The sequence below is a fragment of the Falco peregrinus genome, chromosome 2 (assembly GCF_023634155.1).
Source record: "Falco peregrinus isolate bFalPer1 chromosome 2, bFalPer1.pri, whole genome shotgun sequence".
Lineage (NCBI taxonomy): Eukaryota > Metazoa > Chordata > Aves > Falconiformes > Falconidae > Falco > Falco peregrinus.
In genome coordinates this window covers 36,516,297-36,541,147 of record NC_073722.1, presented here as the reverse complement: position 1 = coordinate 36,541,147, position 24,851 = coordinate 36,516,297, and the positions used below count along the sequence as shown (strand labels likewise).

At 36.4% G+C, this 24,851-nt stretch overlaps 1 protein-coding gene across 1 annotated transcript in view; it reads left to right on the top strand.

Moving 5' to 3' along the window:
* Window positions 1-24,851, top strand: part of GALNTL6 (polypeptide N-acetylgalactosaminyltransferase like 6) — a 484,972-nt gene that overhangs the window by 158,199 nt on the left and 301,922 nt on the right. The window contains exon 2 of the mRNA XM_055798003.1: window positions 12,629-12,737. Within this exon, the coding sequence (XP_055653978.1) occupies window positions 12,629-12,737 (109 nt within the window). The remainder of the gene's footprint in view (window positions 1-12,628; window positions 12,738-24,851) is intronic.

Below are 24,851 nucleotides of genomic sequence, written 5' to 3'. Positions count from 1 at the left end.
GTCTTAGTTCTTTTTCCAGGTAGTAGTAATGTTTCTTGTTGGTTTGTTTGGGTTCTTTTAATAAGCAGTTTATACTTGCTATTCTTAGTCTTACCCAATTGCTAACAAACTAATGTTGTTCTCTTCAAAGTTTCATATACTCCCAGGGTCAGCAACAAGAGCTGAGAAGAATTTTAAAAAATAAGAGCATTTAGTCTAGAGGAGAGAATAATTTTCATGTCCATGAAATGTAGCTGCTGGAAAGGAAATATGTTCTTCCTGTCCCTGGTGAAAAGAACAAAGAAATAAAAGGCTTAAATTATGGCAAGTAATACAGGTTAGATGAAAGGGGAAGTTATCTAATTGCAAAAATAATGAAGTATTGAAGTAGATTGCCTTGAGAGATTGTGCAGTCTCTGCTATGGAGGTCTGCAAGGGCATATTAGTTAGACACTTCAGGGAAGTGATTTAGGCATACCCAGTTCTGATTGGAGGTGGGAAAAGATTGTATCTCAAAGGACCTTCCAGATACATTTTTATGATTCTGTGCCTGGAATCACTAGCAAGACTGCTGTTGGCCTTAGTAAACCTGTAATGGGTTCACACAAAGCACAGAAATTCTCATGCTTCCAAAGACCTTGGAAGAGGTCTCCTTATCAGCTTTGTATTGTCTTGAGAAGGCTGAAGAAGAATGTAAACCTGTCGGCTACGTTTAATCAGCTTGCTTTCTGCAGCAGTCTGTGGAGTTTGTTTGAAAGTCTCTTAAACTATGGAAATTACTATCCAATGCCCTCATAAACAAAGAATTCTTCTAGAGATCAAGTAATGATACATTTGCTGCAGCATCAGAAGCCTACAGATACGAGTTGGCACTTGCATTTGGGCAGGTTAGTTTGATTCAAGGTCTTTAAAGTGCAAGATAATTCTTTTCCAATGTGGCATCATTACTTTAGTTAATTAAACAGTAGGGTTTTTTCTTTAATCCAGTGTAACCTAAACTGCAAATTCCAAAATTAGGTATTAATGATGCATTTAATTGGTATGTTTTAATACCAGTTCTTGAACTGATGGATGTTTTTGCAGGAAGGGACTTCTAGTAGGAGTAGTATTACTTTCCGTGCTTTGTGGGGTTTTTTTTATAGAAGTTTACTTTTTAATATAGATAGTCTGGAGTATTTGTGAATAGATTAGCACTGTGTGACACGCAGCAAGACAGTAAGGTTTTTTCCTCCTCCATATGGGCATTGGCAAAAGCTTGAGTATTCTGCAAATCAGTGCCCTTGGAACATGAATTCTGTTGTGTCATGGATCAGCACAAACTTCAAAAATACTATTTAAACAAATCAGTGTTTTCTTTCTGCTGTTTGTAAAAATGTTCAGACAATTACATAAAATAAAAAGTTACTCTTTCACCTGTGTGCAGAGGCTGTCTTACAGTATGGCAGCTTATCTGTAGAGATCGGAATGTAAAGCTCATCAAAACTCTAATTTAGAAATCTATTACTTTTCTATTGTAACAATTAAAATATGTACTTATAGAAGTCTATTAGCTTTTGCAAATACTCTTGAGTGGCCAAATTAATTTTTATCTTATACTGCAGTCAAAAATATGGAATATGCTATACCATTGCTGCAGAAACTGATTTTTTTGTAGCAGATTTTTTATTTAGTGCTAAAACATGCTGGGTAGCAAGTTTGGCTGGAGTTAGCTTCTTCATCTGACCTTTCTCTTACAATGTTTCTATTACAACAGAATATGCCCAAAAAAATCCATTTCTATTGAAAGTATTGGTCAGCTTATGTTATCTTAAAAAAAGCAATAATAAAGGGTAGCTATATTTTTTTCTAATATTACTGGGTCTGCTGGGTAACTGGTATCAAATATACTGCAAAGCTGTAATCAGCTGTACTACAGAGATTTGAAGAAATCTTCAGAGATCATTTTTTTATAAGTAATAGGTGCACCAAAGGAGAAAAAAAAAATGGAAAATGCTTATGAAATTGTTGTTTTCTCATGCAACAACAAATAAGTTGCAATTTTCTCATTAGTGATAATCTAATTGTAGTGATCATGCTGTACTGTTTTTAAAATGTGTTCAGTAATCTGTGAATGTTACCTAAGAGAGGATGTGCTTTTATTAAAAATTCAAAGGCAAGTTACTTTAAATGTAATTTAGCATAAGACAATATGATTGTTAATCACCATTGAACAGATTTGTCAAAATGAGAAATTATTTCCTGCTTAAAAGACCTGACATTTGAATCCTACAAAAGCACTTTTTGTCTTGAGTTGGTGCAGTGGCCAATCTAAAACCATGTGATTCTTAGCATAGTGAAAATCTAAAGACATTATTCTAAACTTGAGGAAAAATGGGTAATCTGAAAAGTCTGTTAACAACAAGCACTATTACAACTTCATTATTCATCCTTGCAATATTGCAAACTGGCAATCATCAAAAAATGGATCAGTCCCAAAACTGTAAATAAATTTCTCTCTGGGTTTTGGTTGGTTGGGTTTTTTTGCTTTTTAAATTAAATAAAAAAAATTAAATTAGCAAAATTAGCATGGTAAAAAAAGACCCAGAAAGTTATATAATAAATTCTTTCAGGAGTAACTAAAAATCATTGTTTATAGTGTTCATCCAGTGGCTTATATAAAGACCCGTGCTGGTTCAAAAAATAACCAGTAGCCATGCTGGCAAAAATCCTGCCAGGTCTCTTCAAACCCTTTTAATGTCTTTTGATGTAAAAAATAATTTCTGAAAAAGCCAGTCATTAATGTGTAGTATTAATAAAACATGAGTATGATGTAAAACTTCCTGAAAACGAATAGTGAAGTATGGATACAGGCTCCTTCTGCAAGCTTACCCTATTGCACTGGCAAAGCACTCCTGAGCTGAAGGAAAAGACTGTAGAGGAATGAAGGCAGTGGGTTGATTAGCATTGATAACATGCAGCTGTGGCCTTGCTGCAGAGGCAGTGGGTTGACTGACATGGATGATGTGCAGCTGTAGCTCCTTCCCGCTGAGGGTTGTGGGAGAGGGGGTCAGATTGAGGAGGAGCAGTGTGGTCTGACCTCTGGAGGAAGGAGGAACAGAATGGACAGTAGAATCTGACTGATGGTAAGAGCCTTGTTGCAGCCTACTAGTTTGTTTTTGCTGCAACAATGGTGCCCCATGTGAGGCTGACTGAGTTGGACTCAGACTATGACAACCGGCGCCCAACGTAGCTGAGACAAGTGGGAGAGCCTGCGACCCGTAACAGACACCATGAGAGGTGAGCCGTTGACAACTAATCGATATGGGTGCATTGCAATATTTCTTGTCCATCTTAACTCAAATTGCAACTTTTGGTGCCCAGCGTGGATGGGGACTATTTAATATGAGTGCAGAAGAAGAAAATTCTCTGTTAACGATGCTTATAGATATATTTGAAAAACGAAGCCTAAAGTATAACAAGAGGGCAATAAGAACTTTGCTAGGATGGTGCAAAGTAAATGATGCGTTAGTTACGCCAAAAAAAGTCACATGCGTTCAGACATGGCAAAACACTGGAAAATTACTTTCTGAGGCTGCCTCGAGGGGCGATAAAATTGCAACAACATCGCTAACAACATGGAGATTAGTTTTAGACTTACCAGAACGATTAAAAGCGGAGAGGGAGACAAATTCTATATTTGCAATGCTTATGGATATATTTGAAAAAACAGGTGTAAAATATAATGTAACGGCAATAAGAATTCTGCTAGTGTGGTGTAAATGTAATTTGCTAGTTATGGTGAAAAAGGTTTTCAGCATTCAGACATGGCAAAGCGTTGGAAAGGTACTTCTTGAGGCTGCCTCGTGGGGAGACAAAATTGCTACAGCGTTGTTAACAACATGGAGATTGATCATAGACTTTCTAGAACAGTCAGAAGTGGACAGAGAGATAAACCCTGTATTATCAATGCTAATCAACCCACTGCCTTCATTCCTCTACAAAAGACCTGGAGTAGCAGCACTTTGTCAGTGTGTGTTTTGGTTTATTTGGATCTGTCATAGACACTTGTGTTACTTGAGTTTGATTTCATTTCACCAAGCTGGAATTCAGAGAAGTTAAAACATTAGGAAAAGATTGGTTTAGGTGATTTAGTTATTGAACAAATCTGTCAGCAGCTTAGACCAGCAGGCAGAAAGAGATGGGAGTTGCTTGCCCTGAGGAATCATTTTTATTATCATTTCAGTTTATACCCTTCCTCCTGTCCCACAGGCAGTTGAAGTTGTGTCATTTAGGAAGCCAAGATTCACTGCCAGACTTCATAGGTCACCTTTGGCAATTCATGGTGGTTCAGAATCAACAGATGTTGAATCCAAACTCCTTTGGAATTCCGTGCATTTTATACCTTGCCTGTGGAACTAGTAAAACCCTCGTCCCCCTCCAAAGGGACCAGAGCATCTGTGTTACAGGGAGAAGCTGAGGGAGCTGGATCTATGTAGTCTTATCAAGACAAAGTATTTAAACCCAGTGGGTATAAATACCTGACTGCAGGGGGTAAAAAAAATAAAGCCAGACCTTTCTCAGTGGTGGCAAGGAAAAGGTGAAAGGCAATGGGCACTGACTGAAATACAGAAGAATCCATGTATGCATACTGTAATGTGCCCAGGATAACCACTTGGTGCTATTCTGCCCCGCTCTGCTGTATTCTTTTGGGGATTTAGAATACTTTTTGCCTGTGTTACCCAAGTCGTTTGTAGCAGTCAGGAAATACAAATGTCAACAACATCAAGGTGATAATGGATGTTTTGGAAATACTAGAAGTTAAATGAGAAATAATTTTTTGAGGATAGTTTCAACATACATAAGAGTTGCAAAGCACAGGAATTTCCATGGGGTATCACTTGATATAGTCAACATAATAGGATTCCATGAACTCTTTTCCTGATAACTTGCAAAATGTGTGTGTTTAAAATTCTACATCATGAATGGCAGTGCATACTGCAAGCTTTTAGTTCGTGAGTGATGGATGCAAGACAGCATCTGTGCTAAAGAAGCTTTTACTGTTCTTATACCAATATATATTATTAAACATCTCTAATCTTCCATAATTTGACATGATAACTCACAACTTCCCAGCATGGAAATGCATCCTTACAGAATTGTCATTCACCCAATGCTCAAGCACTCATACACTGGGTCAATAGGAAATTGCGATGTTTTTAAAACCTGTTTTAATTTAGTTTTTTCTGCAGTTTTGTTACTTCAACAATATAACTGTAGTGCAGCAATAACAGGTTTTATACCTGTCTATAAAAATCTCAGTAATGAGAAGCTTGGGGAGCTTGGCATTTTCAAAATAACATTATTAACAGCTTTAGTCTGGAATTGATGGCATGATGCTACTGGGTTGTCCATGATGATCTAGAAAATAAAAGCACAGAAAGCCTGAAAGTGTTTCAAAAATGAAATAACCTTGAGTCACTCAGATGGTGCAGACTAAATCAAGTACTGCCCTTTTTTGATGTGCCGGGCTAATTATTTCTAGTAATGTAAATGTCAGTGCAGTGAACGCTTATTTGCTGTGGCATAACAAATAAATGGCACATGAAATCTGAGCATATGAAGAATTCATCATGTCCTCAACTCTCTATTATATTGCTTCAAGGTAAAGATTTGGAAAATAATTCAGGTTTTTATTTTTAAAAATGTTGTAAAGTACTTAAAGTAAAAATAAAATTAAAAGGCAGTAGTTATATCTGAATGTATTCTGGTTTTTTCCTTCTTTTTGAAAGATAATAGGCTTTAGAGCCTTTACCACCTTCTCTTGAGAGCAAATAGTAGTTCTCTACATTTTACTGAACAACGTTTTCTTCATCCTCAGCATCTTCCAACCTAATGAGGGTATCCAGATCTACAGCAACCATTTCTTTGAAGTATGTAGGAGGGTGGCATTGTAGGATGAGGTCCCTCAAGTGTCCCTCCAGCTCTCTCATCTCTCCACTTCTCCCTGGGCATCTTTTGTATGTCCCTCAAGTGCTACCCCAATGGGCAGTGGTTTTGGTGTAGCCAGCATCTGGCCAGCAGCAGCACAGGACTGACCGGAACACTCAGTGAATGGCATCAAGAGGTGGGTGCCCTGGGTGGGCAGGGTGGCTGCTGCCCACCCATCCCCCACAGCCTACCACTGCACTCGCTGCAGCCACTGCTTCCCTCCTAGAGGGATAGCATCCCAGAGAAGGACCCTGAAAAACACGTAGCCTGGGGGTTCAAAACTATCAGCTTTCAAAACTATCAAAACTTTCAGGTGTTGCAATGCCTGCCCCTGACATCTTAAGGAAAGATCGTGGTGGAGCCAAATTACTAGGTGGAATAGTTTCATTTTATGATGGTGAGGACTTCACAGGCGTTTAAGGCCTGTATTGCACCTATTTGCTCAGCATTACTACTTGTACACTGATCTCTGTTCTATTTGGCAATTCAGATATGAGACCTTTTTTGTTTGTTAGTCTAATACTGAAGAGCAATAGGAAAGGAGGGCTATGCAGGTGTCGTTCAGAAGCTTAAACATAAAGGCATAGAGATGAGACTGTGTGATGTTTGGATTTTATACCCTTTCTATAGAACAGACTGCCTTATATCAAGCACATTCTTAGGGAAAATAATATTTTGGTTTTCATCTCATATTCTCAGCCAGTCCCTGCACCAGAATAGAGTTTGCTTGTGTTTGGAGGTGGGAGAGCACTTGAATTCAGATTTAAGTGCTGTAATACTAACGTTTCACTTGAATGGTCTTGGGCTAAAATTTAGCATAAACAGAGTAAGGAGAAATCATTCAAAATTAGTCTTCATGACCATTCCAACTCTTGGGGAAGAAGCTTCATGAGAATGTCTGTCTTCCTATGTTTGTGATAATACCAGAACAGAAATACAGGAAATGGGCATGTTGTGATTTTGCAGCAGATTTATAATAAACATATGATAGAATATCCAGTGACATCACTCTTTAAAAAGTGATCCATAAATTTATTCTGATGAAGAAATGGATTTAATTGCTTAGTGGGGAATCTTGTATTTAAAAACAAAGGAAAATCAAAGGCTGGCTGTTTTTGTGCTTGTCTTGAAGTATCTGTGAAGGTGTCTAATTCAGTACTTTACCATCTTTTTTCCTTTTTTTACCACATTTTTTCCTGAGCAGGAAGAAGTGATTATTGCTAAAATTTTCTGAATTAATTACTTCCTAAAATTCATTTTTAAAATGGAAATTATTATGCTGATCAGAATATGATGCTTTGTTAATGTACTGTTATGGTTTAACCACAACCGGCAACTAAGCACTACATAGCTGCTCACTTGCTACCCGTTGTTGGGATAGGGGAGAGGATCAGAAGGGTTAAAGTGAGAAAACTCAAGGGTTGAGATAAAGACAGTTTAATAGGTAATGCAAAATCCAAGTGCACAATCAAAGCAAAACAAGGAATTCATTCTTCCCGTGGGCAGGCAGGTGTTCCGCCATCGGAAGGGCTCCATCAAACGTGGCGGTTACTTGAGCAAATGCCATGACTCCAAATATGTCCCCACTTTCCTTCTCCTCCCTCCCACTTTATATGCTAAGCACGATGCTACATGGTCTGAAATATCTCGTGGGTTATTTTGGGCCATCTGTCCCAGCTGTGTCCCCCCCCAAGCTCCTTGTGCCCCCCAGCCTGCTCGTAGGTGGGTGGGTGAGAGGCAGAAAAGGTCTCGACTGTGCAAGCGCTGATCAGCGATAACGAAAACATCCCTGTATTATCAACACTGTTTTCTGCACTAATGCAAAGTATAGCTGCATATCAGCTACTAAGAAGAAAATTAACTCTGTCCCAGCCAAAACAAGCATATGCAGTATTTGATTGTATATTGTTGTTCAGTAAAATAACCCTAGAGCTAGTGAGAAGATCCTCAGGCTCAAAGTGAATCTGTAATTATCACTTCTTTTTTTTTTTTAGAAAGGTGCATTTCCATTAATACATCATCTTCCTTTGCTTGAGTCCCCTTTAATTGTCTGCCTCTGCAGAGTGAAATTAAAAATAAATGAGTTAGTCAATGAAGACAATTGTTTCTGAGTTCAAGCTTTCAAATGTCACAGCAGAGAAGCTTTTTTATCCCCTCTGAGGGATCTAATAGTCTGTGGGTGAGTTTTTGATAATTATACTATTTTGGGGGCTTATCATATTCTCTGTAATTGAACCAGATGTTGAGTCTTCTCTAGAGGACAAGGATCTTCTGAGTCTGTGTAGTACTGTATCAGTCTTGCATCCCAAAAGATTTGAGGTTAATGTGAAAATGAAATAGTAAGGCAGATGCTGTATGTAATGTTGCTGCAGGTGGGTAATCCCTTTTAGACAGAAACACTTAAAAATGTGCAACTCACAGCTTCATACTATCTGTAACAAATGGTTGGATGATAAATTGTTGTAGGATTTCTTTGACAGTCAGTCAAAATCCAGCTCTTTGTATGCAGAGTTATATTTGGTGTTATAATAGTGCTGCAATTATAAAAATAGTTCTCAAGTTCAAGAGACTAAGGGCTGTAGAGGCAGACTGTGGTATTTGTGGGTGACTTAGAAATGTTTTGGAAGGGAAAACCTTGAGTATATTTCAGTTAACCAGCTGTGCTGGTTTCTTATTCCTATATATTGATATATCACTAAAGCATACATATAAGCATCGCTTTTCTGTTATGGTGAGGTACTTGAGGGGGTGGGGGTGCCTGAGCCTTCTTTTCTCATACCTTGGTTTCCCCTGGAAAGAATCCCTAGTGCATATTTTGGAAGGAACCATAATTTTCTCTAGTCATGCTTCTGCATTTCTTAGGCCATCACGTATACCAAAAGATTATTATTGCACATGTCAAACTAACTCTTCACACCAATCTTGCAGTGTTCATACTACTTAAATACATGAGAACCCAGAATGTGGAAATAATGAACATGTATTCTCCAGAATACTCTGTCTGTGATAATTTGCTTAGCCACAGGTTAATAATCCTTAATAAATTTTTATTTTATGGGCTGGAACCCAAGCTTATTTGATTATATGTTTAAATGTCTAAACCCAATTTTGTGCTGAAGTCATAGGGTATTTTATAGCACGAATATAGCTTTTGGTCTAGCTGCTCATACGTTACCCCTAAAATGAAGAATTCCTGTTGTTGCCGCCTTTAGCACTTCTACTTATGCAGTGTGGTTAATTTTATTTCAGCTTAGCACATCAACTTGTGGTCAGATATGTGTTCAGCAAAAATTCAGAATCGGGATCTGTTAGCATATTCCATCTTGTGAAGTGACTTTGTATTCATCTGCTCAGAACATGTCTTTCTGAGATTGACCACAGAGGTGAGGATGTGGTTTCTGAGCTTTCTTGTGTGTACTTACCAATAGCAGCACTATCTTGGTTGGTATTATTATCTAGCCATTACACCAGTCATAGCCTGTGTATAACAAAACCAGAGGTTTTTTTCTCATTTGATGCAAAATACTGTAAATTATCGGTGTATCCAAAAAGACAGAGAACTGAGAAAGAAAAGCAGAGAGTATGTAGGGGGAAGACAAGGTTAGATTAAGACTGTTTTGTTTGTTTTTTTCTTTTCCTTCCTTTGCTTACTTTCCAGCTAGAGATGCTTTAGAAACAGGGGCTCTTCCAGTCATCATCATCTGGAAGAATGAAGCATGTTTAGCATACTTAGAGTTTTACAATGGAGCCTTTTAGCAGTTTTAAAACATTCCAGAAACTCTGCTTTAAGGTCTCTCAAAATGCAATTTGTTTACCCTTAGGCAGAAGTGAAATGGAGGAACCAGTTTTCTCAAGTGCTTTTGTATCTTGTTAGGCATGTAGCAACATCAAAAAGAAAAAAAAACCTTCAGTTGCTGACAAGGGAGATATTTAGTTGAGGGACTGAAGGCAGTCCTGATTTCTTCAGAGCTATAGAATTTCTACTGCAAAACTCTTTCCGGAGTGTTTGACTGAAACTCTACATCCCTTCTTAAGCCCTGCTTCACGCCCACTGCAGAAGTAAAACCAATGTGTCCACAGGGAGAATTTCATGAAGTCTAGTCCCTCAAAAGGCCAGAGTGTTTGGTCCCCATTGAGATTATACTGTCTGAATAGCAATCCTTTTGCTAGACTAATTTTAATGTATTTAATGAATGTATTTAACTAGATTATGCTTGCAAGAGGGCATCCTGGTACATGAGACTTGTAAATGTTATCAGGTACAGTAACTACGAGTAATTAATATTTTTTTTTAAAGTAATGGCATCAAAATGCAAATAGGCAACAGGAAACCAGCTGTAAACTCTACTACTCAGCTTTCTTTCTGTGTGTGGCAAACTTGCCATTTAAATCGCTACTTTTAGGGAACAAAGCCAGCACAGGAATAAAGGGTCACAAAAGTAAAGTTTGTGCTGCTTTTGATAGCTGTGATTTTTTGGGACTGAGAGGTTCACACCAGCTATACCCATATTGACAAGGGATAGGAATTTAGCTGATCTGTCTGGCCCTGACTTTTAAATAGCCAGTTAGTGCTTCAGAGTGGATTATTTTATGACTTTGGGTTCAATAATCACGCTTAACGCTGTTGCAGTCTCCATAGTACCTTGTGCTTCTGACTTTTAACAAACAAGCTACTTCAGATCACTATTGGAACATTACTATTATTTGAATTCAAGAATTATTGAAATTAATGACTTCATTTCAAGGACAGGAAAAGTTAGATATTTTGATAACATGAAATACTTTTATCAGGGTATCTTCAGTTTTTCTTCAGTTTTTCCAGGTTTGAACCTCTGGCTTGTATGATATTAAAACAACGCAACGGAGTCTTTTCTTGGAATACGACTGCAAAAGTTTTAGTAATGGAAGAAACACAGGTTGGATTACACTTCGGTGATATGTAACATAACGTACCTTTAACATTAAAACTAGAAAAAGTAGGTAATGCTGGAAGAATGTGGTGGCTTTGACTCAGTATCACAGGGATTTATTGGAGAGCACTAGCTCACAACACTTTGCCCTGAATATCCAACATTATCAGAAACATCAGCTGACCCAAAGCAGAGATTTTCTGCATAGATCTATGTCAGCTAGGATTTCTAGCATCCTTTGCCCAAAGGTAACCAGCCATGCCTGGCATTACTCGCTTCTTGCTTACAATCTGAAAGCCTTCAAACCCCTGTTTTAAGGATGGCTTAGCTACCAGATCCACATCATATAGCCTGGCAAACACATGTCTCTCCTGAAAAGAGAAACCCTAACTGAAAATGCTGGGGCAGCTTCACTCGAAGCCACCATCTCCCAGCTTTGTGGTGCCAGTAGTGTAAAATCAGTAAAAGATGGGTGAGTCCAATATTCATTTGGTTTACATACTTGAAGTTCAGAGCATTGTTCTTACATATGCACAAGATTTTTTTAGAGCTTTCAATATTGCCTAGTAGAAGACTGATGAAATGTTGCTTTCCTGGAACTGCTTTTCAAGTTTGTTTTCACATATACTTTGATAACTACATTTGTAACATCCATTAGACATATACCCTTCATTCTGGGTAACTTACTGGTTCAAACCTAGAATTAACAGAACTAGAATTTTCATGTTACTCCTAAGCAGCACTGAATCGCTTCCTCACTTTCTTCAGCACAGATGTGGTAGATTGTCTCCTTTGTTTATCAAAATTTTCTCCATTTCTTTTACCATATTTTTTTGTAAATTAAGTATTTAGGAAAAGGCTATATTTATTTGAAAACTTCTGCAGCTTTGTACTACTTCCTATGCATCCAAATTTTGTCTACTTCTAATACTAGTTTTCTATTTTATTTTTTATAAAAAACACCAGCATTTCGCAGAAAAAAATGACAAGAAAAGCTCTAGAAAGGTAAAATTGCTTAGAAGGGAAAAGTGGTTCTTAGCTTTACCTGAGAATTTAGAGTCTGGAAAGGGGAAGTCAATTTACCAACTTTGTGTTGCATGGGGGCTTTTTTGCTGGGTACTTTTTGAGGGGATGGGTTTGTTTGGGTTTCTTTCCCCCTTATCTTTTACAAAATAAAAGATCTACAGGATTTGAAAGTGTTTTGAGGGTCTCTTTGCTCTGTGCATCTGATGCAGTAAGCCTGGCCATGTGTGAATAGCAGTAGCTCATCATTAGCTATCAAAAAAAAAAAAGCCCGAAAAAAACCCACCACCAAAAAAACCCCAACCAACCCCAAAAAAACACCAACCCCAAAAATCAAGGGGAACACTGAAAGGTGCTTAGTAACTATAACTCCAGCTTTGCACAAGTGGTAGTTTATGGAAAAAAATCAAGTACTTCATGAATTGAAGGATGAGACATTTTTGAAACCTGATTAATTTTAGTCATCCATTTAACTTCCATGAGCTTCTTGCCAAGCAGTGATAGCAGGACACTGATGGAAAGAAATGTTAAGTACAAATTGTTTGACATACTTCGATTAATTGTTTGTCAAGAAATAAATTAATGGTTTTCTTACACTGTTTAGAAAAATAGCTTCATTTAAGTTTCAGTATTTGCATTGGATACACTGAATGTTTTATTGGCTTCTGCTGTATATTAAGTGTTCTTCTGTAATAATGCAAGCTATGTATGTATGTATATATTTATTTGTTTGTTTGCTGTTTTCACAGACACTTCCATTGGGGCTGGGAGATGGACAGCTCTTTACCTGGACTGATGGCTTGAAAAGGAAGGACTGGCATGATTATGAAAGCATTCAAAAAGATGCTATGCGTTCAGGTATACATAAGTTCAGAGCAAATTGAAATGGTTTATTCATTCTTTCTTCATATTGTTATGGGGGTTTATTTGAGTCAGCTGAAAAGCATTCATAACAGCCTTTTTTTGATTACAGCACTTCACAAGGACATATTGTTCTGAAACGAGGGGTCAGACCAAGCACAAATACCTTATCTCTGAAAACAGCCAAGCAAAAATACAAATAATGGGTCATGTTAATAGCTATATAATGATTGTACAAGGAAATGGGCAAAAATATTAACAAAATATTTTTCATGTTGAGATGAGTTGTTATACTGTGACCAGATATAAGCAAAAGTGTTGGTTTCCAAAGGAACATGTGTTACAATTGAAGCTGAGCTGTCCTTAAATCAGTGGATAAAACCCGAGTCCGGTACCTGTAACTGCTAAGAACATCCAAGGTTATGTTAGAAAGAAACTTTGACCCTTTTACCATTGTCAAACTCCAATCCTTTAGTCCTGCTAAAGCTACTTCACTTCATTCTGACAGTCTAAAATTATTTGAAAATGGGAGCAAATTGTATTTGCAGATACTGTAACAAGGTATCCTTCAGTGTAAGTAATGTAATTTTAATGTACCTCACATGCTGTATGCCATGTGTGCGAAGAAAGGTTTGTGTTCCTCTGTCATCAGAGCATGTTCACATTTGAATCTTTCTTTCATAGTATAATTTACAACTATTCAATGTAAGATGAATTAAATTAAAAGGAAGGAAGAGTAACAGCAGTTGAATTGCACCTTAATCAGTGTCTGAAAGTCATTATTTTACAAAGGCCAATCTAATATTATAAAATAAATCATGCTGTCTTGATTCCGCTGTCGGAAGACAGCCAACACCTCCCCCAAAATACCTCTATAACTGAATCCAGTTGACAGATTCATAAGACTTGGTAAGTACTTAATTTTGCAGGGGCCTGAACCAGTAAAATATTGCAAGTGTAGGTTCATTTTATAAACCATTTTTCCCTGTCTTTGGAATCTTTTTGATCACTAACTAAAAAAATTATCCTTCCCTCCCACATGTGCTTTGGAGGAAAAAAAGTGGGGAGAGGGAGGAAGTTACTCTAGGCATCTTAGAAGTTGTCAGATCAATGTTAATTGTGTTCCAAATTGCTAAGTGTAAAACGACAAATATCTAAGAGAGAATGTACAAAATAGAAACAGCATGTATGTAGAAACATACACATATGTAACGAATATCAACACGAATGTGATAGCTAACATGTTACTTGGTTAAATGGACCTTTTTGAGGCATGTGGACTGATGCTCTGGCAATGTACTTTTGATTCCTAAAAATGTAGTATGGACCCCATATGTTTTGAAAAATAAACAGTAATACTTATGGTTGTCTGATGGATAGCTATAGAATTACCAATGTAATGCAAGTCATTGCATGGAGTCGACTAAGAAGTTAGCAAAACATGTTATGTAGCTTTGTAATTCCCAGTCCTACTCCTAACATAACTCCAGTAGAATGCCCTAGTACGTGAATATTTTTTCCAATAAACTTCTATTCTTGGTAATAATAATAATAATCATACTTAAAATATTCTAAGTTATTTATGTTTTTATTGACTTCCTTGTGATACTATTTGCTGAGTTTGACCACTTAATAAATCTTTTGAATGATTTCTATCATTATTATTCATTAGATTAAATTGACTTTTAATGATTTTTTTTCTTTGAAAATCACAATATAGTAATACCAATGCAAAGCTAGATTATTTCAGTGCACTCCTTTGGGACATACTATGTAATTTCTGTCCCTAATAACAAATCAAAATATAGCTGAAATCAACTTTTAGTTTAAAATCAATCTGAAGGTATGAAATAACAACACTGAAAGGGCTTCTCGGGACATTTCAGGAAAGGCAGCCAATGCTCATTACACAGAAAAGAAGAAAGGAGTGAAGTCTTTTTTGAATTTAGTTTAGCTGTATATCTGTAAGGCTTACAATTTCCTAAGTGCTGGGACTGTGAATTTCATAAATCTAATTATGGTGAGGTGCTGGTTTCTCTATGGCTAGCTGCACCAAATTAAAATCAATGTTCCTGAATTTGAGTGGTCTCTCCTCAGTGGGAATCGTTCAATTACTTTAAAGCTAAAGAGAAAAGCCATTTGCAAGATATGCAGAAAAATAATACTATTTCTATTTATTTCAAGTGTTCTAGCTTTTTTTTTTTTTTTTTTTTTGCTTTACAATTACACATGGTCTTGCATATAAATGTCGAAGTGAGTTCAGGTTACTTTTGGTTTTGTGGGTCTTTGTTGGACCACCTGGAGTTCAAATGTATGTTTGTGGTGTTTTTACCATTAGTTCACATTCTGTTCACATGATGAAGGTGCTTGAGAACAACTGAAGTGAATGGTGGGGTGGCAAGGCTTTACATCTAGCCAAAACGTTATTAATATTTGAAGACTCTTGCAGAGACAAAGGCTTCAATAACTGGTACTGCTTTTTGAGCTTCTCATTTATATGCAATTTGCTTATGCTGTAGATCCTTCCAAGGTCAGTTTCCTTCAGCTGGAATTATTTGCTGAAGTCCTTTTGAGGGGAAAACAGGGAAAACACCCTTGTGGGCTTCCCACTAGACAAAACAAAGGATAGTACGGATGCAATCACACCGTAACTGCTGCTTTAGTGTCACTGTTCCGTCAGTGAGGTTCTGAATCTGTCGGGTGTCCAGTTGTGCTGCACACACAAGTTGTTTAACATCCTTTGATAGCTTTGAGTCCCACTCTGTAGGATATCATTTTTACAGCAGAATACACATCAAATAGCAGCTACACTTGTAATCTAAAGACCTATGATATGTTTCCATGGTGGGTATTTCTTGGGATGAGGTACTTACTTTTGGAAAATACATATCTTTTGTTTTAAGAAGGAGAAGCACATCTGAAGTTGTTTCACATAGTAAAGTCCAGGCAAGCGTCTTCAAATGTGTGTAAGATTACATCTGGACTTGGACATCGTCGTCATTTTTTAATGCCTTTGTGGATTGTTGCTCCGTTCTCACTGCAGAAGCAATGTACTCTTACTGGAGATATATATATATATATGCGTGTATATGTGTCTGTGTGTGTAGATATATATTATATGTATATATATATTATGAAATTACAGAAAGAGGGAAGCTCCTCAAGGAGTAAGATGTCACAGGTGACATGACTTGTAATTAAGACAGCAGTATGGGAGTCTATAAAATTAAATTTCCAGTTTTCTCACAGGTATTTCATCTTCTCTGTGACTTGATTTCTTGGAAGGAGATAAGACTTTCTGGCTCTGTTAAGAATGTTGTAGGATAATGTTTCTTACTGGTGGAGATAATGCAAAGCAGTCTTTGAAGTCATAATTCCATAATAGCCATATTTTTTTCTGTACCCTTGTAAAAAATCTTAAATTAGCATGTGATATGGGACTACACTGCTGTCAGTTTTGCTCATAACAGCAAGGTCCAGTGTTCTACACACAGGTTTCTCTTCAAATACTGCCATGGTCTCACTGATACTCTTGCCCACAGATGCACAGAACAGCAGTTAGCTCCTATACCTATAAACAGCTGTATCTTGTGTAAGAGAATACCTACCGTACAGCCACCACTGAAAGGAAATTATCATCCAGTCTGCTTGTATTTTCCTCTCTGACTGCAAACAATATGTCATTTTGATTTAGGGAAAAAACCCCCACAAACCCACAACCAAATCACCCAGCTCTATAACCAATAACTTGCATTTTTTAAAGTTTACTGGACACACAGATGGGTTAAAAATTCCTCATTTACAGATCTGCACATACAGTTGCCATGTGAGCAATTCCTTCATCTCCAGAAATGATGATGCAATACCACCAAAATGGTTATAATTTAATAAATTATTTCTTAGTAGTCAAATACAATGTTAGTGAAACAGATAATTCATACCATCCCAGTTAAGTCATTTTCTTGCAAAGTGACTTGGGAATCCACAGATTACTTGTGAAGTATCTTCTGCTGTGAATAAAAAGACTGAAGTGGTCCTAGATACATACAGAAAGAAATTAATGTACATGATACTGGTAAAAGTATTATTTAGTCAGTGAAGGTAGATGGAATGCCCAACCTTTCTTAAAGAAATTATGTATGGATCTTTGCTGAAGAAAAACCCCAAAATACGAAATTGAAAGTATCATGATGTTTAGTCCTGAATCCAAATAAGACATCCCATTTGTTTATTTGAAAATTATGCTTTTTCTAGGAATCTGATTGGTTTAAAATCCCGATACTGTAGAATTTTAAGTGAGTTATTTCTAAATCCCCAAACTGATATTTTTTTCTTTGTTTAGAAAATAGGAAATTAGTTATTCATTTGTTCCTGTTGCTTACCTTAACTATAGGGAACTTTTGAAACACAGGGCAGCCAGGTGAGACACAGGAATGATAGTGGTCCAGATGGTTGAGAGATGAGTCTGTTGTGTTTGTGAAGGTTTCCCCATGCTTATTTGTATTGCTGAATGTTGTTCTTTAAAGAGAAAAAACAAACAAGACCCACACCAACAAAAATAAATAAAATAATAATAAAATAAAAAAAACACACTGAGACACAGTATTAACAATATTTCTGCTAGATATTATGCTTCAGTTTATGTTCCTTAAAAGACTAATCAAAGACCACCCCTATTTTAAATGTACATATAAACAGACTAACCGGTGTCTGTACCATCTGTTATTGGAAGGAAACACTGTACCTGGTTAAACCGTTGATTTAGGAAATATATTTCTTGCTCTTTTTAGATGCTTTGATAAGTAACCTTTCATAGAGCCAAATTTTTCATCCCCTAGCCATGTCACCGCAGGTATTCCATTCCAAAATTTCTAATTCTTTCTGGAATCTTGGTAGTTCTTTGTCTTCTATGATAGAATGATTTTGACAAGTTAATTGTATGGGTTTTGTATGCTGTCATGTTTACTCTTGCTTTTAATACAAGTTAGAAAAAGCACCGGAACTACTTTTCTCATACCAATTAATTTGCTGTTTTACATGCAGCTTATTTTTCTTCCCCAAGTTTTTAATGCAGTTTCAATGCTTTCAATCTCTTTGTAAACTAAAACAGTTCTAAGAATTTTGGTTGGTGAGTTTTGATACCAGAATGGAGGAAGCCAATAGGGGGAATTTGATGTTGGATTGGAGGAGTACTAAATTGCTATACAGTTGCTAGAACAGGGAAGATAGCTGCATAGTTGCCAGTTATCCAAGTCCTGATTTGGATAGAAAGGAGCATTTAATGACTTAGATTATTTCATTCAGTCAACATAATCACTTCCATTTTTCTCTGAATATTATTCTGTCATTACCTCAAAACCAGTGATTGAGATATAGGAAAAGGAATGCAAAAGTTTACCTTTAAAAAAATCACAAACAAGTAGTTCCTGACTAAACAGTTGTGATAGATATTTAGGAAGAAAAAAAATAGAAGCTTAATTGTTTCCATTTTCTGAAGTAAGTCAATCAGATATTACAATGGAGGGGGAAGGAACAGCCTAAGCTAATCAGAGAAACAGACTTTATTGGAGCTGATATGTCATGCCATCTTTTTGACAAGAAATCAGCATTTAAAATAAGAGCTGTTTCTATTAATTTATTTTGCTCTGGGAATACAACTGATGACGTGCCTTGATGAAGAATATGCTTAATTTGCATTAAAAAAGTGAGAACTCTAAACAAATGCAAATCCTACATCTGTCATAATTTTTGTTTCAGTAGTAAACAGTCTTATGCATATCAGAAGAGCGTTCTTGCATTGCAGTTCAGAGTTGTGAGTGCACCCTATGTAAATGCAACTTGTGTAAACTAGGTAGCTACCAGTATGCGTATTAGTCCAGCTATAGCGACGCTGATTGTATCAGGGCAGTGTAAATCTGCCTGCATCGCTGGATAGAGTAGAGATCCTGGATGCTGAAGCCCCTGATACTGTCACTTATCAGCTACTGACTTGACAAATTTGTTCATTTGATCAGAGATTTCCCTACTTCCCTTCAGTTGTTTGGGGAGGACTCTGAGGACATGCCTAGCAAGATGTTCATTTCATGGCAACTGCTGTGGCACCAATGGCCACTGATTTTTCCAGGATTTCTATGTAGAGCTAGGAATCTGAGGTCCCTGAATGCTCCCATGAGGGATGAGATTCACAGAAGAGAGCCATGAAGGTCTAAGGTAGTAATTCAAAAGCATCCATGAAAAGAAATTCTGTTGATTCCATCTCTATGTCCTGGCTTGTGAGACTAAAAGTCCTAGAGAATCAGTCAACATCATTGTTTCTCTAGTTCTGAAAGTTATTTATTTCCCTCAAGAAATTCTCAGCTGTACGTGCTCATCAGTTATGAGTAATAGCAATAACGATGAATTAAAGACCTTCTCAGATGAGAGGAAGGATTCAAATGTGTAATTCTTGGGCTTTTAAAGAAGTACAGGTTGAATGTTTATATTTAAATATGGTGCTATTTGTGATTGTGAAAATCTATTTCTAACTACAAGTGATAGCTTTTCCATTGTACAGTGCTGCAAATGGGAAAAGGGAATACAAAAATGGATTTTTCAGCTGAGCAGAACTGATGGAAAACAAAAAATAAGGTTTAATTTCTGAAATTTTATCAATTCTATTCACAAAATTAATAGCCTATAAAGTGATGTAGAAAGATTGCATATTACAAGTTCTGTAGTGGTTTTGGTTTGGTTTTTTTTTTCTTTTCTTTAAATACTGCCTTTTTATTTTCTCTTTTTTTTCCTTTATAGTGATCTGCCTGCTTGCATGTGTATGCTGAATGATTATGTTCTATGATTGGCATTGAAAATTCAGTATAATTGAAAGCAAATTTCTGAGAGAATGGTAACAGGTAAGGAGCTGTGTTCATAGCACTAAATAGAAATTTATAAAAATTTTTGTCTTCAAAAGAAATCGGTTAAGGAATTGATAAAGTGACTTCTAAGATGTGGCTGTCAATACTTTTATGTTTAACTGTTGAGCCATTTTGCTGCTGTCTGCTACTAAAATCTCAGGAAAAAAGTTTTAGAATGCACTGTGTCACTCAATAGTTATCCCAGCAATTATCGAGCCATTTCCACAGTCTTTGTTCCTCGCATTTCTATATTTAAATAGCATGTGGAAGCCTTATGTGGAGGGAAGGAATGAAAGTTTTAATTCTTTCCTGTATTCAGTATAGTCTTTACTTTTTTCCTTCTTCAAAACGTTATCTTGACCAGGAGAAGGGGATTTTAAAGATCTTGACCTTTACATGCCTCAGTGCAGACATTTCATAAAGATTAGTCCTATAAACAAACAGACAGTATGTTGTATAGTTCTACAAACAAACATTCATACAGATTATTTATATAAACAAACTAAACAGACATTGAAAAAGAAATTACCTGTATGTGTTTGTGATGAAAATGAAAATAGAATGAAACTATATTCTCAGGGTGGAACATTAAAAGGAGGCAGAAGAATCAAGTGTGCTTGTGTAAAATAAAAAGTAGTAAACACCTGAGATGTGACTTGTGTGACCTAAAGAAATTGTGCATTACTGGTTTATTCCACCACTTCTGTTCAAGAATTTTTGAGCATAAAGTACAGAAGAATAATTCCCCCAAACTTCTGTAATTAATCCTTATCATGCTGAACAGTGCCCATTCTTAAAATCAGAATAACTTGTCAAAGTAAAGACTAGCACAAGAGTGCCTCTAGAAGATAGGAGGCAGCATCATACAGATAGCAACATTAAATGTAATTCCCTATTGGTTATGAAAAAATTAGTTCTGTGATACTTATACAGATAAATATAATCAAAGTAGTTCAGGGAGCGAAGCGTATACTAAAATATGGATTCAGTTATCCCATATTTCAGATGGGATTACGCACTGGGAATTTTGTCAGCATTATACATTAAACAAATACACTAAATTTAATTTAGGCCTCTGAACTTGCAATTCTTTTAGAAAGGATTTTAGAACTTGCAATATAATTGGAACTGCAGTGGTAGCCAAGGTCTCAATAAACAGTCATAACCTAATTGTTCATAGCATTAGTCGTGAATATGCTTTGTTCAATTTAAAATACAGCGTTTTGTAAAAGGGAAAACCATTCATCAGTTTATCTTAATGCAAATCTATCATGATTAGAAAATTCTAAAATGTAATGTTAATCAATGCTTGTCAAGGAGACAGCATATAAAGGAAGCAGAAAGAGATGGTTACAATCTACTGCAGTTACATAAAGTGTTTCTCATATTAAAACACATTAGCTCTCTTAAATATAAAGCACTGTAGACTATGATCTGATTCTACCATTTTTATTCAAGCTTAATGGTCTGGATGTTCTATTGAAAATAGTGAGCTCAGTTTGGAGCCAGGTGTAAGGATTTTACGCTTTCAAACACTGATTTAGAAAGAGATTTTTCAATTATGCCTTCTCCAGATGTTTAAATCCCAATATCTAGAAAATGTAGTTTGGTTTGGGTTTTTTTTTCCACAAGTGCTTAACTTTTTTCCTGGACAACTACAGTCTTGCTTGCTCAGATTGTGAAATGGCATCTCATAGTATTATTTAAGTTGTAATTTGGGGTTAGTACACACCCCCACTGGATCTTAAGTTACAACCTATTATTACACTGCTGGAGAAGCCAGGGAGTGTAAGACTGGCTGTATAGCATTTATCTCTGTCGGAAAATGGTGCCCATGCTTGAGCTAACTCTTGCCACTTAAATATATATGTAAAAAAGTGTTTGTGTGTCTTTAAGTCAGAGTGAAGCTTCCTTGTTAGAGCACAATGAGTCTGTGGTCTCAGTACTTGCAGCAAGGATTTGAGGCACTTGTGGCTGAAGTTAACTAGATTCTTCCCTGTTCTTCCCACATGTTAAAACTCATCACTGATGTACCACTTAAATGTAATTGGTAAGCTAATTTTTAAGGACTACCAGAGAGGCCAAGAAAGGGGGAAAAGAGTTCATAATACATCTCATTGACTCATGAATTAGTGTTGAAAATTATTTTCAGTGTACCCTTCTGTACTGAGCTTTGGCATGTTGATTTTTACCAGGACAGGTAGAAAGGAAATTGTATTTCCAGTAACTTGGCAAGAAATGTGTATGACTGTGCTGTAAACCAATACATAAGCTAGCTTGAAACTAATGTCCAAATTTCAAGTTCTCTGTTAGAAAAGTTATTAAAGTTACTACTCTTTCGTCTTTCTCTGTAGTTTCATCTGTGAAGGGAAGAATAGTGTCAAATCCTTAATAGACCAAACTTTCCTCCCTGGTACATTTTCCCCTTGTATTTGAATTTTGATCTCAATGCTCACACATTTTTTTAAAAGAAAGAGAGAAACAAACAAGCCAAAGCAAAAAAAGGAGGAGATGCTAATTGCTCGTTAGCCTGTGATAGTCCCAAGTATATTTTTACCCCTTCTGTATGGTGGTAAAGATTTGTCAGTGGACTCACATCAGTGTTAGTGATGAAGTGCTGATGTTGGTGAATGTATCCAATATGTAATATTTAGGGGTTTAATAGAGCTGCTGCCTGGAAGTGAAAAAGAAAGGAAAGTAGACTTTAGAATTTTTAGGTTTGGGGGGTTTTTTGGGGGAGGGGGGTGAGCAGAGGTCTTGGCTTGAATCTGTCTTTTAATTTGTCAGTTGCAGTCTGTGAGGGTGTTCTGGTTTGGGCGCTGTTAGCACCCTGTTGCTGTTCTCCTTTTGCTTAAAGTTTTCAGGGCAAGACTGTCTTCAGTGAAATTTAATAGGAGTTCATCTGTACATTCTAGGTTTTGTGTTGTTTGTTTGGTTTTTTTTAAGAGAATTATGTTTAATAGTAATTCTGGAAAAGGAATTTTATCTGAGTAGTCTTTTAAAACGTGGCCCATTTGCTGGGAGAATTTGAAATGAACAGCTGAGTGACCTTCAGACAAGACTTGTCTGTGTGGAAGGAGAAGGACAGCTCTATAGACTGTCTGAATTGAGTTGGTTGTCCGTTGCGATAGGTGTAAAAATGATCAAGTTTGTCAGTTCAGAGCAATTACTGCTTGACTCTGTGGCACAAAGAGACATGGTTTTCATTTGTACTTCAGTTTCTAGGTGTTGCTTGTTTAGCTATGAAAATTCCAATTCAAAGAAGGAGGAAATTAATCTTGACCAAACTGTGGCAAAAAGAGCTGGAATAAGTACTTGACAGCAATTATAACATATGAAGACTGTACTTTTCAATTCAGAAGCCATGACAAAAAGAATTTTTTCCTTACTACTGTTGTGTCATCTTTTAAGTTTAAAACATGGAATAAACTGCTGTCAACCAGCTTTAAAAACTATTTTAATGATTTAAGGCAGGCATTCATTTAACCTGAATACAGGTCAAGACAGACCCATAAGATAACTTCAGCTTTAAAGGTTTGCCAAATGACTGACCCAGACTCTTTTTGGTTTAATCTGCTTAATACTTGAGGGAATTTGCCAGTGCCACATATTACCTGCACGGTAGTCAATAACCTTGCATGTTGCAGACTTCATCATCCAGAATAATCATTATGATAGTCACAAGCAGGTCATTCCAAAGAAATTAGAAAACTCAAAGCTTTCATTAAAGAAGCTGACAGAGGAAAATTATTGGACTGGTTAAACAATTTGCCTGACGTCCAGTCAACATGTTTGAAGAGGCAGAGATATATGGTTGTTTTGCTATAATTTACTTTATAGACACTAGTTCATCAAATGATGCTCTGTAATTACTGCTTCTCAAGGAACATGACTAACTTTTGACTGTGGTTATGCGACACGAAGGAGTGCTATCTGGGAGAATTGTCCTTCCTTCGAAGAAAAAGACAGCAAAGAAAGAAACCACATTTCTAGAGTGGCATTTTGTTCTGCCAACTTGCGTGAAAGTTCTGCTGTGTGCAAGCTGGAAACAAACTTTTTTTAGGCGATCTTCACTAAAAGTCATGCAGGTGATACTGAAATTTGAATAGTAAGACTTGCCAGGAAATTCAATGGAAAAACAAACTAATATTATTGCTCAGATTAAACAAAAGTAATTGAGGTATACATTTAAATTGCATTATCGGTACTCTTAAAACATGGAGACAGTCTTACTTTTGGTATTTCTCAGTTAATTTGCTCTTAAAAGAGGTTTATATTTTATATTTTTAAATGATAGCTAAAGTAATTTCAGGTTACCCGGACTATTCTATTTTACGTGCTAATTAATTGCATAGTATGTGTGTGTTTTGGAAACTTTGTTCAATGTATCTGAGGCTACTGATACTTCTAGTTGCTCCTTGCGCTGTTGTTCCATGGCAGCTTACAAAAGGTGAGACCGATTGTGAAGCACAGTGAGTACTGGGTTATAAATCAAGGAAGGAATAGTCTCTAGAGGGTAAGTTGCAGACACTAAAAGGATGCTGATTCCCATGTCCTCCCAGGTCTGCTTTTCCAGTCTTTTGAAGAAAGGCTGTTCTGGTTATTGAATACTTCGAGTCACTCTTCAGGATTTTTTCAGTGGAGAGAGCAACTTAATTTTAATATTTTTATGCAAAAATTAAAGAAAGCCTCTAAATAAATATTTTTGGGTTTCTTTATATACTTTATTCCAGGTTTTTACTAAAGCAGTTAGACTGGGATGAAATCCAAACTTTACATGCTTGAGAAAAAAGAGTGAAAGCTGGGAGCTGTTAAAGTTCTAGAGGGCTGACATTTTAATTAGCTGCTATTAATCAGTAAATTAAGCATGTTACTAACATACTGCCATTTCAGTATGGTATTTAAATTACTTTTTTTCCCCAGTTTATACAACCATAAACTTTTTGAAAAGTTTGTAATAGACTGTGATACAGACAATTTCATCTGTTTCTTCATGAGAAATCTGAAGTTTTTACGTGGAAATTAAGAGACTCTGAGCATTTCTTGGCAATGTCATATACTTAAGTAACATTTTTTTTATTTTCTATCTGTTCTATTTAGTGGATAATAATCTCAAAAGTGGTAATAAGAATACCAATAAAAGGATAGATTTTTGGCTACAATTTTAGCCTACTGGCATAGTTCAGTTCAGACCTATCATTTGAGGGAAGCTTAACCT